General features: G+C 37.4%; 1 protein-coding gene across 1 annotated transcript in view; it reads right to left on the bottom strand.

Moving 5' to 3' along the window:
- UVRAG (UV radiation resistance associated) overlaps positions 1 to 14,676 on the bottom strand; it is a 349,759-nt gene that overhangs the window by 246,169 nt on the left and 88,914 nt on the right. Inside the window, exon 6 of the mRNA XM_006882863.1 lies at positions 1,939 to 2,021. Coding sequence (XP_006882925.1) covers positions 1,939 to 2,021 — 83 coding nt within the window. The remainder of the gene's footprint in view (positions 1 to 1,938; positions 2,022 to 14,676) is intronic.

The raw sequence follows: 14,676 nt of genomic DNA, 5'->3' as shown, positions 1-14,676 counted from the left end.
CAAGGCAAGTAAATGAGACTCTGAAGAGAACTGCAAAACCTACTTAGATGCAAAACATTCATTTCAGCCTCCCCTTGAGTTCTGGCTAGTGCCCCATAAGATAAAGAAATCATCTAAAATCTCTTGCGCTCCGTTTCTACATTGAAAACAAAGGCTCTAATCCCTAGTTTGTGAACACAATACACAGTGAAAGAAAAGGGTATGAAAAGGAGACTGCTTTATAAATTGTACAACTTTGTAGCAACACTGTGTCTACTTTAGGAAGAATCAGAGAGATGAAATGAATTGGCATGATCAGAGATGATCCAGATATGAGGCAGGTAATGAAAGCAATCCCTAAGGACCCATGTTTCCTCCCAAATTCTAACAGTTTTCCCTCAGTTCCAGTGTTTCTGTGACATCACAGAGCTTCTGACAGCTCTACAATCTCTCTCCTCTGCTGATCAATCCCCAAATCTTCCTCTTTTCCCGGACTTTTGACTCCTTTTTAAAATTCTACTCATTTCTCTATTAACCTCAGACAATCTCAGACCTAGAAAACATCTTCTAAATAGTTACAGGGTATTTTGCTGAGAGGGTAACAGCAGTCAGGAAATATTAGTGGCTTGTTAACATTTCAAATAATTTCTCAACCTGAGCCTTTCAAATACTTAAAATTCAGTGTGTTTCAAGCACTGGATTAAAAAATACAAGTTAGGTATTTTGTTATTTTTTTTTAATATCCCCTTGAGTCAAACTGGCTCAATGTTGATTCTCCAGCAGGTTTTCAGAGACAGCAAATGCATGAGAGACTACCTGTCTTTCTTACGAGCAGCAGCTAGTGGACTGGAACCATGTGCCTTTGGATTGGCAGTACAACTCTGTACCACTAATTCACCAGACCTCCCCAGGTATTTTAGATAAGCTCAAAAATACAAATTATGCATGGTACCTCCCACACTTTATCTCCATCATTTAATTATAAAATCCTGTCCAATCTGTCACATATTCAAAATAGTCAGGGTGAAATCTTTTGAAAGTAAGTAGCAAAAGTCAGCAAAAGTATGTGGTTACTAGAGTTGAAACCATTGTCTCTTAAAAGCATTTTATTTAGTCCATGTAACCAAACCCAGTTTCATCATGTGTAAAAAGACACAAGTTCTGCAAAAGAAAGGGCCATTATATAATGTTTATAGAATAAGCATTTCTTCAATTATCCTTCTCGGCTATTCTTCTAGTAGATACATTGAGGATGTCTCATGCTCTAAAATTTATGATGTGTTAGGCAAACATTAGAAAAATTCTGCCAAAATTGAGTTTTAATGAATAATTTGTCTGTCTAGGATGAACATAGGGTGAGTGTCACTGTTAACTTTATTTTAAATTGCATTTATTTTGGTAGTCTGCCTCCAGGGAAAAGATCCTTGATGATGCACCACATTTAAAATTAAAAATAATTTTTAAAAGTCTTTCCAAATTAGCCCCAGACATTATGAAAATACAGAGCAGAGGCTTTTAAGCCTCTGAGCAAGAGACTCATACAAAGCTCTTTTGGTCTGCCAAGCATACTTCTTTTAAGACGAACAGCAGGTCAAAACTATAAGCCATGTGTAGAGCTATTGGAGGGTTTTTTTAGTGTTGTTGTAGTTAAAGTTTTAAAACATCTAAATTTTACACGACTAGTTGCGGCACTTTGTTTGCAGAAGAGCTGAAAACAGCTCATGTCCATTTCAAGTTCACTGGCTTCCAACCACTTCTCCTGTCCAGAGAAAAGGAAATAGCTTTCCCAAAGCTTTGTGAAAGAGATAACTCATTGTTGCTCCAAAATTTATGAAGCTCTCACTTAAAAATGCTAAGCCTGAATAACTACTTCTAAAACGCCCATACATTTCCTCACACTAAAATGTCACAAACTCAGAGGAGGAAGCTTCTTCAGAAATTTCAAGAGAGGTTTCTTACCGTAGTAATGAGAATACATCATAAGAATTCCGAACACAGTTCTGATCCACCTGAAGAATATTCTTCGGAACACTTGAATAACCCTGAAAGAAAATAATCAACAAATTATCAATGAAAATGTAAACAGGAAATCTATATACAAATTCACAATAATTTCTCTTTTTTATTATGGGTTATAAACATCTCGATAAGTTCAAATGGTTAGCATTTCAATGAAAGTTTAGTGCAACTCCCCTAAGACCGAAGTCTAACTTTGTAGGAAACTAGGTCCAAAATAGTTTCTTCTACCATTTTCCCACAGACATAATGTTTCACATTAAAAATTGTAGTAAACTTCTCAAGAAAGCCCCAGAAGTATTTTTAAGGAATTATGTGGCTGAAAGGGGGCATTAATGCTAATACTGCACCTATACCTAGCCATCACATGTAACATGTTTACGGAAAAAAAAAAATAAATTCCAAGTTCCAGTCAGGGACAACAGAAACAAATATTTCCACAGTGGCATAAAAGTGGTAAGAGCAACACTGTTTCTAGAGTGAACACAGCATAATTCTATTAAGAGAACAGAACTGGTATTTCTATCAGTGTGAAGGGTAAAACAAATAATGGTTAAGAACAAAGATTATGGGTCCAAAGAAATTGGGTTCAAAGTCAACCTTTCGATACCTGAGCTCTGTAATCTTGAGTAAACTACCCAAACTCTTAGTTTAACCCTCGTTTCTTCTTCTACAACATGGAATGATAATATCATCTACCTCAGATTATTGTGAAAATTAAATTAGTATTTGCCAAGTGAAAGATAAATAATGCATTAGTATTATTTTGAAATTGTGTTTACAAACACTAAATGAATACTAAAAGAAGATTATACGCAATTATAACTAACATCAGAGTTTTTATTTAGTTCTGGTTCTGTCATGGCCAATGAAGTGAAAACCAAGACAGACCTCAGTTTGTAAGAGGTGGGTATAGCAGAATGATAATCAGAACAGGGAAATCTTGGGTTGACACAAGGTTAGGCACATAATCTCCCTCTTAGAAAAAAACCAGCAGTATACCACGGTTCCGTTAGAAGCAAGCAAGGTTGGTGAAACTTCATCTCCCATACTTTAGGCATGTTCTCAGAAGGCATTAGTCCTTAAAAAAGACATCATGCCGGGAAAGGCAGAAAAGCAGTGAAGAAGAGGACAACCTTCAGGAAGTAGGACTGGCAGAGTTCTGACAAAGAGCTTGAGCATGTCAGAGACCCTGAGGATGCAGGATAGAGCAAGGTTCAGACCTGTCATTCACATGGTCATGATGAGTCACAGTCAACTCAATGGCATATAACAAAAACAACATGTCCATTGCATATGAGCAAAGTCCTTAAACACTGGAAGCAAAAAACTCAAAAACGAAGGCTGACCACATCACTTCCAATTTGTGTCGTGCTCTACAATCCTGGAAATAATCCAGTCTCTTACATCAGGCTTCTGAAAGGGCTCACTATGCTTCTTCCAAGTCCCCCATTCCATGGCTTTGACTCACAATTTTTCCTGCTTTGGTTATCATGCTGGCACACTCACATTGTACAAACTGTAGTTGTTCAGCCATGAGTAAGTGGGTTTGAATCAGTTCAAAGCCCTGGATAACACATGACACTAATATACAACAACTTAGATGAATTAGAATTCTTTTTAAATGCCAAAACTTAAATAAATTTAAACAAAACTATCTAAATAGCCTTAGATTTAAATTTTTAATGACTACGTAACTGAAAATAACTCACAAAGAATAATAATTATGTCCAGAGAGTTACACTGATTAAATCTATCAGACATTAAAGGAAGAAATAACACCTATTTTCCAGACACTCCTTCATAAAATTGAAGAGATAGAACAAGTTCCAACTAATCTCATTATATCAGCATTACTTCTATCTCAAAATCTGACAAAGACATCATAAATGAGAGAGAAAATTATGGACTAATATCTCTCATAAATACAAATACAAGCTGCAAAATAAATCAAGAAATATATTACAAGGATAAAATAACACATCTCCACTATTAACTGGATTTATCTAAAGAACACAGCGAGTTTAACCTTTATTGATCAATTACACAAAAATATAAAACAATAATTATAAATCTATAGGATTTGTTGCATGAAGTATAAAGATGAACTCTGTAACATTAAAATTATTTTTAAGTATAAAGATTCTTTTAAGTGCTAAGATGGTGCTTTATGGAAGGAAGCAAAGACTTCTAATATTTTTTTTTAAACCTAGTAATTATTAGTTCTAACTAGAGTGCTATAAATTAAGGCATTAATTGTAATTCCTGTAGCAATCACAAATGCACAGTAAAGTAATGAGAAGGGAGTCAAAATGGTAATCAAGAAATTATCTATTCACAGTCCTGGAGAAAATGAGAAGTAGATACAATATAGACCATACACAAACCAAATACCAAAAGGACATATCTAAATCCTTAATACTAGGTGGATTAAAAACACATATTAAATAAGTATTTTTTTAAAAACATAGATTAAAAACCATGTACTATCTATAAGAGATGCAAGTCAGAATAGAAGATTCAAATAGGTTGAAAGTAAAAGGATAGGAAAAAAGAATACATGCAAATGATAAAAGAGAACTAGAATGGCTATACTAATACTAGTCAAAAAGAGTTAGGAGATTAAAAAGGACATACTATATAATGATTTAAAGATCACTCTATCAAAAAGACATAACATTTACAAACACATGTACCTAACTACAGAGCCCAAAAATACATGAAGCAAAAACTGATAAAATGTTAATAGTGTGTAATACAATGAATGTAAACTTTGTAAGCAAACCAATTACAAAATAATGTAAAATAGAATGAATGATTGTACAAAACACAATGTAAATGAAAGATTGTACAAAATACAATGTATATGAGTGAAACATAATGTGAAGGAATTATTACATGACAACCAATAAAAAATAGTTAAAAATAAAATAGAAGGGAGAAAGGCATGGTTCAGCAGTAACAGTAAAGATATTGACCAATGACTGCACAAAATATAAGTAAAAAAATAGAAAGTTTGCACAAAACTATAACTAAGCCTGACAGACACAGATTAAATACTGTAGTCAACAATAAAATACACATTCTTCTCAAGTGCACACGGAACAGCCACCAGACCCGATTATAAATGTAAGGCAATAAAGCAAGTCTGAAATAACTTTTAAAAGATAAAAATCATATAAAGTATCTTCTTTAACCACAAAATAAAGTTAGAAAGTAATAGCAGAAAAAAATTTGGAAAATTCACAAATATACTGAATGTAAATATATACACTTAAACATTAACCAATGGCTAAAGAAGAAATGACCAGGAGACATTTAAGAATACTTTGTGGTTGGGGGGATGGGAAGAGCACATAACTGTGGTATAACCATACAATGGAATAGTACCTGGCCATGAAAAAGAATGAAGTACTGTCACATTCTACAATACAGATAAACCTTGAAGACATTATGCTAAGTGAAAGAAGCCAGCCACCAAAGGTCACATATTATATGGGCTCCACTTATATCTAGAATAGATAAATTCCACAGAAAAAAGAATGGTGGATGCTACGGCCTAAGAGAAGGAAGGACTGAGTAGTGACCATTTAATGAACATAAGTTTTCCTTCCAGAGTGATGAAAAGAATTTGAAAGCAGACAGAGGTGGAGTTTGTAAACTCTGTGAATTGTACTCAGGGCAATGGAATTATACACTTCAAAGTGATTCATTTTCTCTTACATAAATGTCACACAAATTGGAAAAAAGATGACTATTAAAATAACCTACGTATCAAGGAAGGTGGAAAAAGGGAAGACAGAGATACAACAGAGTTCTTTAAATTAATATATAGAATTCAAATAATAAAAGACACTAGAAGCAGATTTAAGATTGTCAGGCAATATAACTAATGGTGTTCCACTTGGATTTTTCCTATTTTATGCAAAAAGGCAGCCAAACATTTTTTTCTGATATTAAAAAATCATCCATACCCACTAACCTACAACTAAAAGCAACACATTACAGCAGAGAAGGCCAACACTGAACTGAAAACCAGGATACTTCATTTTAATCTTCGCTGCCTGTTATTCAGTGAGGAAAAGTATTTAACTCCTTTTTAGGCATCAGTTTCATCAACTATAAAAGGATTTCTGAAAATGAACAAAAATGATAGAAACACAAGAATAATCCTTATGAGCATTCACAGTATGCCAAGCAGTGCTGTGTTTTACATGTATTGATATTTACATGTATTGATATATTCAGTCCTCTTGCAAGCCTGTAAAATAAGACTGTTGTCCTCACTTTTTAAGGTGAGGAAACCGAGACACGGAGAGGATTAAGTGGAAGAGCCAAGCAGTCTGGCTCTACAGCCCAAGTTCTTAACAAGCACGCTATACTTGATGATCTCTAAGACCTTTTCCAGTTCTTCAATTCTGGGTCCATGGACATTTAAGGCAACTTAAGGGCATTATTAAACCCTTCTGCTTTAGCTGCCACTTAGCAATTAACATTCTTGAAATATGCTAAAAGCCTTGTTCTGAATGACATGTAACTTCACCAGATGTGCAATCCCAAGAGGAAGGAGGATAATAAGGGAAAGAAACGTCTCATTTGTATCTGGTTATCTGTGTGAGATAATGCCAAGTGCCAGAGAGCCCAGAGGAGATTTATATGTCACTCAAAATCCTTCTGTAGCCAAGCCTAACAATTCTTTTTCAAGGAAGGGAGCAGTCCCGAGTCTGCATGAGTGTCAAACTGTTCAGGAAAACAGGTAATTTCACATGTCCAATGAGCAGGAGTAATTCCGGGCAGATTGGTCAGGTGCATTTCTAGATCAGTGGTCAGTAAATTTTTCCTGAAAAGAGTCAGTAAGATTTGTCCCATGTATTCATTTCTTTTGTCAATTCTTTTAAAACACAAAAACCACTCTTAGCCCACAGGCTTTACAAGCATATGTTGGACTATAGATGGCTCACTCCTGTACTGAACCAACAGATGAGTCACCACTTTAAAACTGATTTTGAGAGTTTTCAACTGTTGGCAACAGTCACAAGATTGCCTTTAACTTTATTAAAACAATAAAAGCTGTAGTGAAATAATCCAGTTGACAGAATAACTGATTGTGAATCAAACCACACGGCTGTTGTTAGTTCCACTCAGCGGATTCTGACTCATGGTGATCTTATGTATGAATGAAGCATTGCCTGGTCCCTCATCACCCTCCTCATGGCCACATGCTGGAGCCTGTTGTCACAACAACAGGAAAATGTACCTTGTCCAGGGTTCCTATATCCTCACCAGGCCTCTACTTCCCCAAACATGATGTCCTGATCCAATCATTAATCTCTCCTCCTGGTGGCATGTCCAAAGTAATAAGCAGGTTGGATAATGTTCTATTGTGATTTGTAAGATTTTAATTGGCTGTTTTTCAGAAGTGGATCACCCTCTCCCTGTCTTTGTTCCTGGTCTATTTTGGTCTGTAAGCTTCTCTAAAACCTGTCCACCATGAGTACCCTTTCTGGTTTTCAAAATATGGGTGGTACAACTTACAGCATAATAACAATCAAATCACCACAGTACAACAAACCAACAGGCAAATACAAATACTTATTTATTTCACTATTTACTGAGCAACCAATGCATACAAACAAGAGAGGTCCCAAAATAAGTAAATAATATGAAAGCACACTTTTGTCATTGCTGTGTGCTGTCGAGTTGACTCCAGCTCATAGTAACCTCATGTACAAGAGCTCTAAATGCTACTCTATCTTGAGCCAATTTCATTGTCTCAAACACATTACCCCCATACCCTAGTCACTGAGTCAATCCATCTCATCGAGGATCTTCTTTCCTCACATTATCCCTCCACCCTTTCAAGCATTATGTCCCTCTCCAAGGACTGATTCCCCCTGATAACATGCCCAAAGTATATCAGACAAAGCTTCAAAATCCATGCCTCCAAGAACCAGCCTGGCTTCATCCTCTCCTGGATGGACCTGTTTATTCTCTTAGCAGTCCATGATATATCCAATGCTCTTCTCCAGCACCACAACTCAAATGCATCAATTCTTCTTCTATCATCCTTAGTCATTGTCCAGCTCTCTGATGCACAGCAAGTAAATGTGAAGACCATGGCCTGGACTGGATGCACCTTAGTCTCTAGACTAACATGATTGTTCTTCACTACTCTGGAGAGGTCCCTGACAGCCAATTTTCCCAATGCAGTTTGTCCTTTGATTTCCTGGCTGCTGGTACCAAGAGTGTTGATTGTGGAGACAAGCAAACTGAAGCTGTTAACAATCTCAATCTCTTCTCCTTCTATCATGATGTTGCCAGTTGGTCCAGTGGTGAGAATCTGTTTTCTTGATGATGAACTTCAAACCATAATGAATGATGCAGTCTTTGACCTTCTGCAGCAAATGCCTCAGGTCCTCCTCAGTTTCAGCAAGCCAGGTTGTGTCATTTACTTAATGCAGGCGGTTGATGAGTCTTCCTCCAATCCTGATGTCACATTCCTTCTCACAGAGCCCAGCCTCCCAGATGATCTGTTCCACACATAGATTGAAAAGGCTGTTGGGTGCTGTCAAATCAAGTATGACTCATAGCAACTCTAGGAACAACATATCTGAACCCTGTCCTATCCTGTGCCATCCTGACGATCTCTGACACACTTAAGCCCATTGCTATAATCACCATGTCAATCCATCTGATTAAGGGTCTTCCTTTCCTTCACCATCCCTCCACCATTCCAAGCATGATATCCCTCTCAAAGGAATAGACTCTCCTAGCAACATACTCAAAAAAACATGATGAAGCTTCATCATCTTTGTCTCCAAGGAGGATTCTAGCTGCAGCTTCTCCAAGACATATTTGTTCTTCTGGAAGGTCTTGAGATCTTTAGCACTTTTCTCCAACATCACAGTTCAAAGGCATCAATTATTCACTGGCCAGATCTCAGATGCACAGCAAGTAACAGAAACATCATTATTCCTCAATAATTCGGAGAGGTCTCTGACTCCAGACTTTTCCAATGCAATACATCTGATGATCTTTCCCGACTGTAGGTAGATGGTACCAGTGTATTGACTGTGGATCCATGTAAGAGATACCACTGATAGTTAACAATTTTTTCTCCATATATTGTGATGTTGCCTACCGGTCCAGTGGGAAGGATTTTTATTTTCTTGATGTTGAGATGCAATCCATATTGAAGGATGCAGAGCATGAAGAGTAATGTGACTAGAATTGAAGGAAGGCTCATCAATAACCTTTGTTATACAGATGTCATAACCTTGCTTGCTGAAAGTGAGGAGGACTTGGAAAGCACACTGGAGACATTAAAATAAAAAAAACAACAAAACTCCAGGAGTTCTGATGTGGTAAAGATTCCATCTAGCCAGAAGGGCACATCAGAGACAGTATGCGAGGCTTTAGCAGTAAAGAAAAGCCACATAACAGTTATGGAGAGCCTCCTGCGGCATGACTGTTGGAAAGCACGAATCACACTCAAAGAAGAAGCAAGAGTTTTTAATTGTTTAGCTTCCGAAATGTGGAAATTCTTAAGAAACTCAGAAAGGCAAGTAATGTTAGCTGTGGCTGAGTATGGAGGTTGGAAGGGCCAGATCCCCAGCCATGAATGGCATACTAAAAAGTGAAGGCAGTCTGTGGTAGGTACTAAAGACACAAAGAAGTAAAGACGAATTGTGAGGCCATGAGCAGAACTGTATCTTAAGACGGTTACTATGCAATGACAGATATGATGACTTGGAGGAAGAAGAATACCAGTTAGTTAGGAGGCCATTATAAAAATCCACATATACTAGAGCTATCAGTAGCAAAGGTAAGGATGTGGGAGGGGGGAGAGAAGAAGTAAAAGCAAAAATAAAAAGATAGGAAAATAGAAAAAAATTAGAATCAAAAGTACTACACAAAAGATTGGATTTGGGTTGGAGAAAAGGTAACCAGATCAGGGGCTTGGACACATGCACTAGATAATGAGAAGTTACTCTTCACAAGCTTCTAGTAAAGCAACAAAATGCAAGTATGCTTTAGGAAGATTACTCAGCAGGGGTAAGTAAAATAGAATGGATACAAAGAGACTAAATCCACAGGTCTGCCAGGAAAGCACAGTAATCCAGCTCTATGTGGATGCTGTTCTGAGCTTGGATTATGGCAATACAGATGGAAAAGTAGCCATGGAGCCCAGAGTTCTCAGAGAGGCAGGCAGGTAACAGAATTGACCTAATGGAGAAAGGAAAGAAAGAAATCAATCAAAACTAACTCTAAGACTGAAGCCTGGATAATTGAAAAAGCAGTTAACAAAGACAAGGAAAATGGGAAGGAAAAGTCAGCCTGGATTTTTTTTAAAGAAAGGTTCATTTAAAGCCTAAGAATTTGAAAATGACAGGTATTTAGACAGAAGTGGTCAAAAACCTCTAAGATTTAGAGTTTTAAGTAACTTGCTAACAACCTAATAGTATATCCCCATAGAAATTTGAAAGATCTGCAATAATGTGCATCATCAAGTCAGAACTGACTCACAGCTGACCCTCCAGGTTTTTAGCGGCTATTAATCACATAGAGTAGACTGCCCATAATTGTCTGTGGAGCAGGTTGTGGATTTGAACCATGTGTCTTTGGAATTGCAGCACAGTTTCTTACCACTAGGTCACAAGAGCTCCTGTAAAAATTGATACTTCATTTATTCATTCAACAAATATTTATGGTATCATGACCATATGGTAGGCTTCTTGTTGTTATGTTCTGTCAAGTCAACCAAGACTCTAAGTGGCCCAATGAACAAAAGATTGAAACGTTGCTCTATCTTATTTTAGCCTCACAATCTCTGGCATGCTCAAGCACATTGTTATAGCCACTGTTTCAATCAATCCTGTTGAAGGTTTTCTGCTCTTTTGCTGATACTTCATCTTTCCAAACATGATGTCTTTTTACAAGGGTTGACCCTTAGTGACAATATACCCAAGGTAAACGAGATGGAGTTTCACCAACCCTGCCTCCCAGGAGTACCCTCCAACACAAATATGCTTGTTTATTTGGCAGTCCATGAGATAGTCAAACTTTTTCGTCAACACAATTCAAAGGCATCAATTCTTCTTCGGTCATTCACTGCCCAACTTTCAAATGCAAAAGAACTAAATGAACATCCCATGGCTTGAATCAAGCACTCATTAGTCTTTACACTGATTTCCTTGCTCTTCAGCACTCTGGAGAGTCCCCTGACAGCCCATTTTCCCCAGTACAACATGTCTTTTTCTTGGCTGCTAGTACACGCTGTCTTGTAAAATATGTCTTGGAGAAAATGCAGCCAGAGTGCTCCTTGGAGGCAAAGATGACAAAGGTTCACCTCACATATTTCAGGTATGTTGCTAGGAGGCATTTCTTGGAGAAGGACATGATGCTTGGAAAGGCGGTGGGTCAGGGAAGGAGAAGACCCTCAACCAGGTCCACAATGGGCTCTAGTGTATCAGGAGGTGTGACAGGATAGGACAGGGTTCAAATCTATTGCTCAAACGGTCACTAGGGGTCACATTCACCTCAATGGCACCTAACAACAATAAGTACATGCAATGCACAGAAATAAATCAGAAAAAGACATTGACCTGACCCTCACATAGCTTACGGCTGAGCAGAAATGACAGATAAGGAACCAACCAATCAGATTATATACAGAATACCAGTCACAGAAAAAAAGGAACTGAAATGCAAAATATCATAGAATACCCAAGACAGTAGCCAAACTGAATTTAGGGAGCACGTCACAGAAAATTTCCCCATGAAATGGAAGTTAAAATAGAAAATAACAAGTTTAGCATAGTTTGTTAGCAAAGTGTTATGGGTAGACAGCTTAGAAAAAAGGAGACAAATCACAGCAAGACCTGTTAAATCTGAAGGCAGAGGAAAACTAATGAAACGATATGAATACTGAGCACTGTAAAAAGATAGCTCTGCCCACAACATGAAGAACAAAGAAAATAGGTATTTAGCAGCCACCATCACCACTGATTCAGAAAAGGGGTCGGGCCTCCAATGTGACTTTCCTTGTTCCGACTTGAGGAGTAACAGGAAACAGGAGCGAGCTTTTTGAGAAGAGTCGCTCAGTTTGGGACATGTAGTTAGAGCTTGTTCTGTCTCTGAAACATCTAAACAATCTATCACACGTCTAGATACAAGTCTAGACTAGGGATGAACATATGGAAGTATTTGAGTCATCAAGAGAGTTAATAAATGTGCTAATGAGACGAAGGAAGACACAAGTGGAAGTTTGAGGACAATAGTTCAACGGCTCCACTGAGCACTTTCCTCAGCAAGATGCAGCAGTCTAGATGTCACTGGTCAACCTCTAAATGAGCTTTGCAAATAGTCGCTCTTCTGCTTCCCTAAGAAGTCATGCTGGGTAGTGACAAAGTAATGACTCATTACTTGAGCACATTTTCAAGTGCAATTTTTTAAAAATTACAATATTTACTCATATGATGACTCCCGAAATATTTCCTTAATGAATCAACTGCCTGTGTTTCTACATGTATATGGTCATTTGGACATTAATACACTTTTAAGTGTCAGCTAAGTTTAAACTGAGAAAAAGTCAAGTACCTCTGCTAAGCTTCTTCAAGCGTGGACACTGTCTGCTACTGAGCTCTGACAAAGCCCAGATGCTGTGCTCTGAAGGAGGGAAGGTGAGGCCTCCTCTTGGGCCCTGAACCACAGCTCAATGTTTGCATTCTCTCAGATTTGGCCCAAGGTTTGAGACAAGGGAGGATGTTTTACCTCTCTCAAAACTGAGAGGCAGCGAGAAATAAGAATAGTGCTATGAATAAAGCATACACACCCTGGAACTAAAAGTACTTTTCTCTTTTTCATTTAAATCAACAGAGATGAAGATATTCTTGGTCATGCTTCAGTACTTTCAACTACACTCAATATAACTGGTCAAAGTCACACACAAAAACTATAAAGTAGATGGATATGTCTTTAATTCTACTCTGGACAATGAAAATTCATAGCCAAGTCTCATTTTTCACTGTCATCGAGTGGAAACCAACTCATAATAGATACTCTAGTAGATTTTTGGAGGCAGTAACTCCTTACATGGGAGGGACTGCCCGCCATTCTCCCTCACACAGCAGCCAGTGGGTTTGAGTTGGCAGTGCAACCCCTTACCTACTAGGCCACTGGAGCTTCTCCTAATCCCTTAGGTAAAAAGTATATTTTAGAATAGTGTGAGACTTCAACCACTTACTTATGAGAAAATACTTACAAAGTTGCATTAAATCTTTAGGGTAAAATAAGTAAGATACAGTATAAGCCCTAAAGGGATTTATGCCCTAACAGGAAGAAAAGATAAGATAAAGGAAGAAGTTATAATAAGAGAAGGAAGAAAAGGAAACAATGATGGTATGTTAACCAGCTTTAGTGAAGCTATTTTAAAAGAGGAAGGAAAAAATGTGGGGTGAGATTCCCAACATTATAGAACAACAGTTTAAAATGAAACTGACTTTTGGGGTAAGGAACAGGGAAGGGTCAAGAAAACTCTCATTACATATCTGAAAGAGAAGAGTGACAAGGAATTTTCAAAATTATAAACAAAAATGTTTTTAACTCTCTGAATCCCTTGGTGAAGACCAGTCAAGAGCTCTGTTTCTGTTTACTTTTCAAGAATCTAAAACATCTATATGACTAGAACCATGCATGGTTTTGAATGTTCCAGTATTAAAATTCTCAAAAGCTAAAAATTTGTGCTAAGAAGACAAGATCTTCCAAATTCATAACAGGATATATGGTCTTTTCCCAGATTATTATTTGGCTTCAATGAACAGAGACAATGAGGACCACACTGCAGCAGCAGGATTTATAAATATGAATTACAGGAGAAGATGATTTTTCCAAACATCTGTCAGACGTTAACTCAATTGAAGAGAGGGAAGAAAAAAGACAGAGTAAGGCCAAATATAAAATGACAAATGCATGGAACTTAGGTGGATTGATGGCCTCATGGTCAGTGTATACCCATTGTATAATAATAAATAACCAGAGTCTGTAGAAGAAAGCACTTTCTACATTTCAAAGCATCTTCATATATATGAGTCTCACAATGCACACCTACTATAACTACTAGATGTATCTGATCAAATGTCAAGATAGACACAAAGTCTGTACTCTTAAGTCTGCACATGTTACACAAAATGAGAAGCAGAGATGCCATATAACATAGTGGCTAAGAGAGCAAGTAATTTAGTAAGTTAGATGTGAGTTTGATTCAAGGCTCTACTACTGTCTGGTTATGTAATCTAGGGTGAGTAATTTAATGTTTTGTTCTAGGGTACTTAAAATGAAGGCAAGAGGGCTGTTAGAGTAAATGAAAAATAAAGTAAAATATATGTGTAGTATCTGACCAATCTTTTTTGTTTTTATTTATTTATTTTTTTAATTGGGAAAAACATATTGGAGATACAAGGAGGTGAGGGTTGGGGGCAGAAGGGTGAGGATGGGCCAGGATGCAGCTGCAGAGCTGCACAGTTTGGTCGATGGGGGGAGCACGTGAAGGAAATGATGAGGGTCCAGTGGGGACCAGATGCTACAGAAGAATGACAAGCATTTTCCAATGGTAATTAAACCAACTGTCTTATTGATTTGGGAATTGGATGCCGACTCTCTGGCTTCTTCATGCTGAACAGG

Source organism: Elephantulus edwardii, unplaced genomic scaffold, assembly GCF_000299155.1.
Source record: "Elephantulus edwardii isolate Elephantulus edwardi_28Jun2011 unplaced genomic scaffold, EleEdw1.0 scaffold00025, whole genome shotgun sequence".
Taxonomy (NCBI): Eukaryota; Metazoa; Chordata; class Mammalia; order Macroscelidea; family Macroscelididae; genus Elephantulus; species Elephantulus edwardii.
Note: the sequence above shows the minus strand (reverse complement) of the source record. Positions and strands in the feature narration are given on the sequence as shown.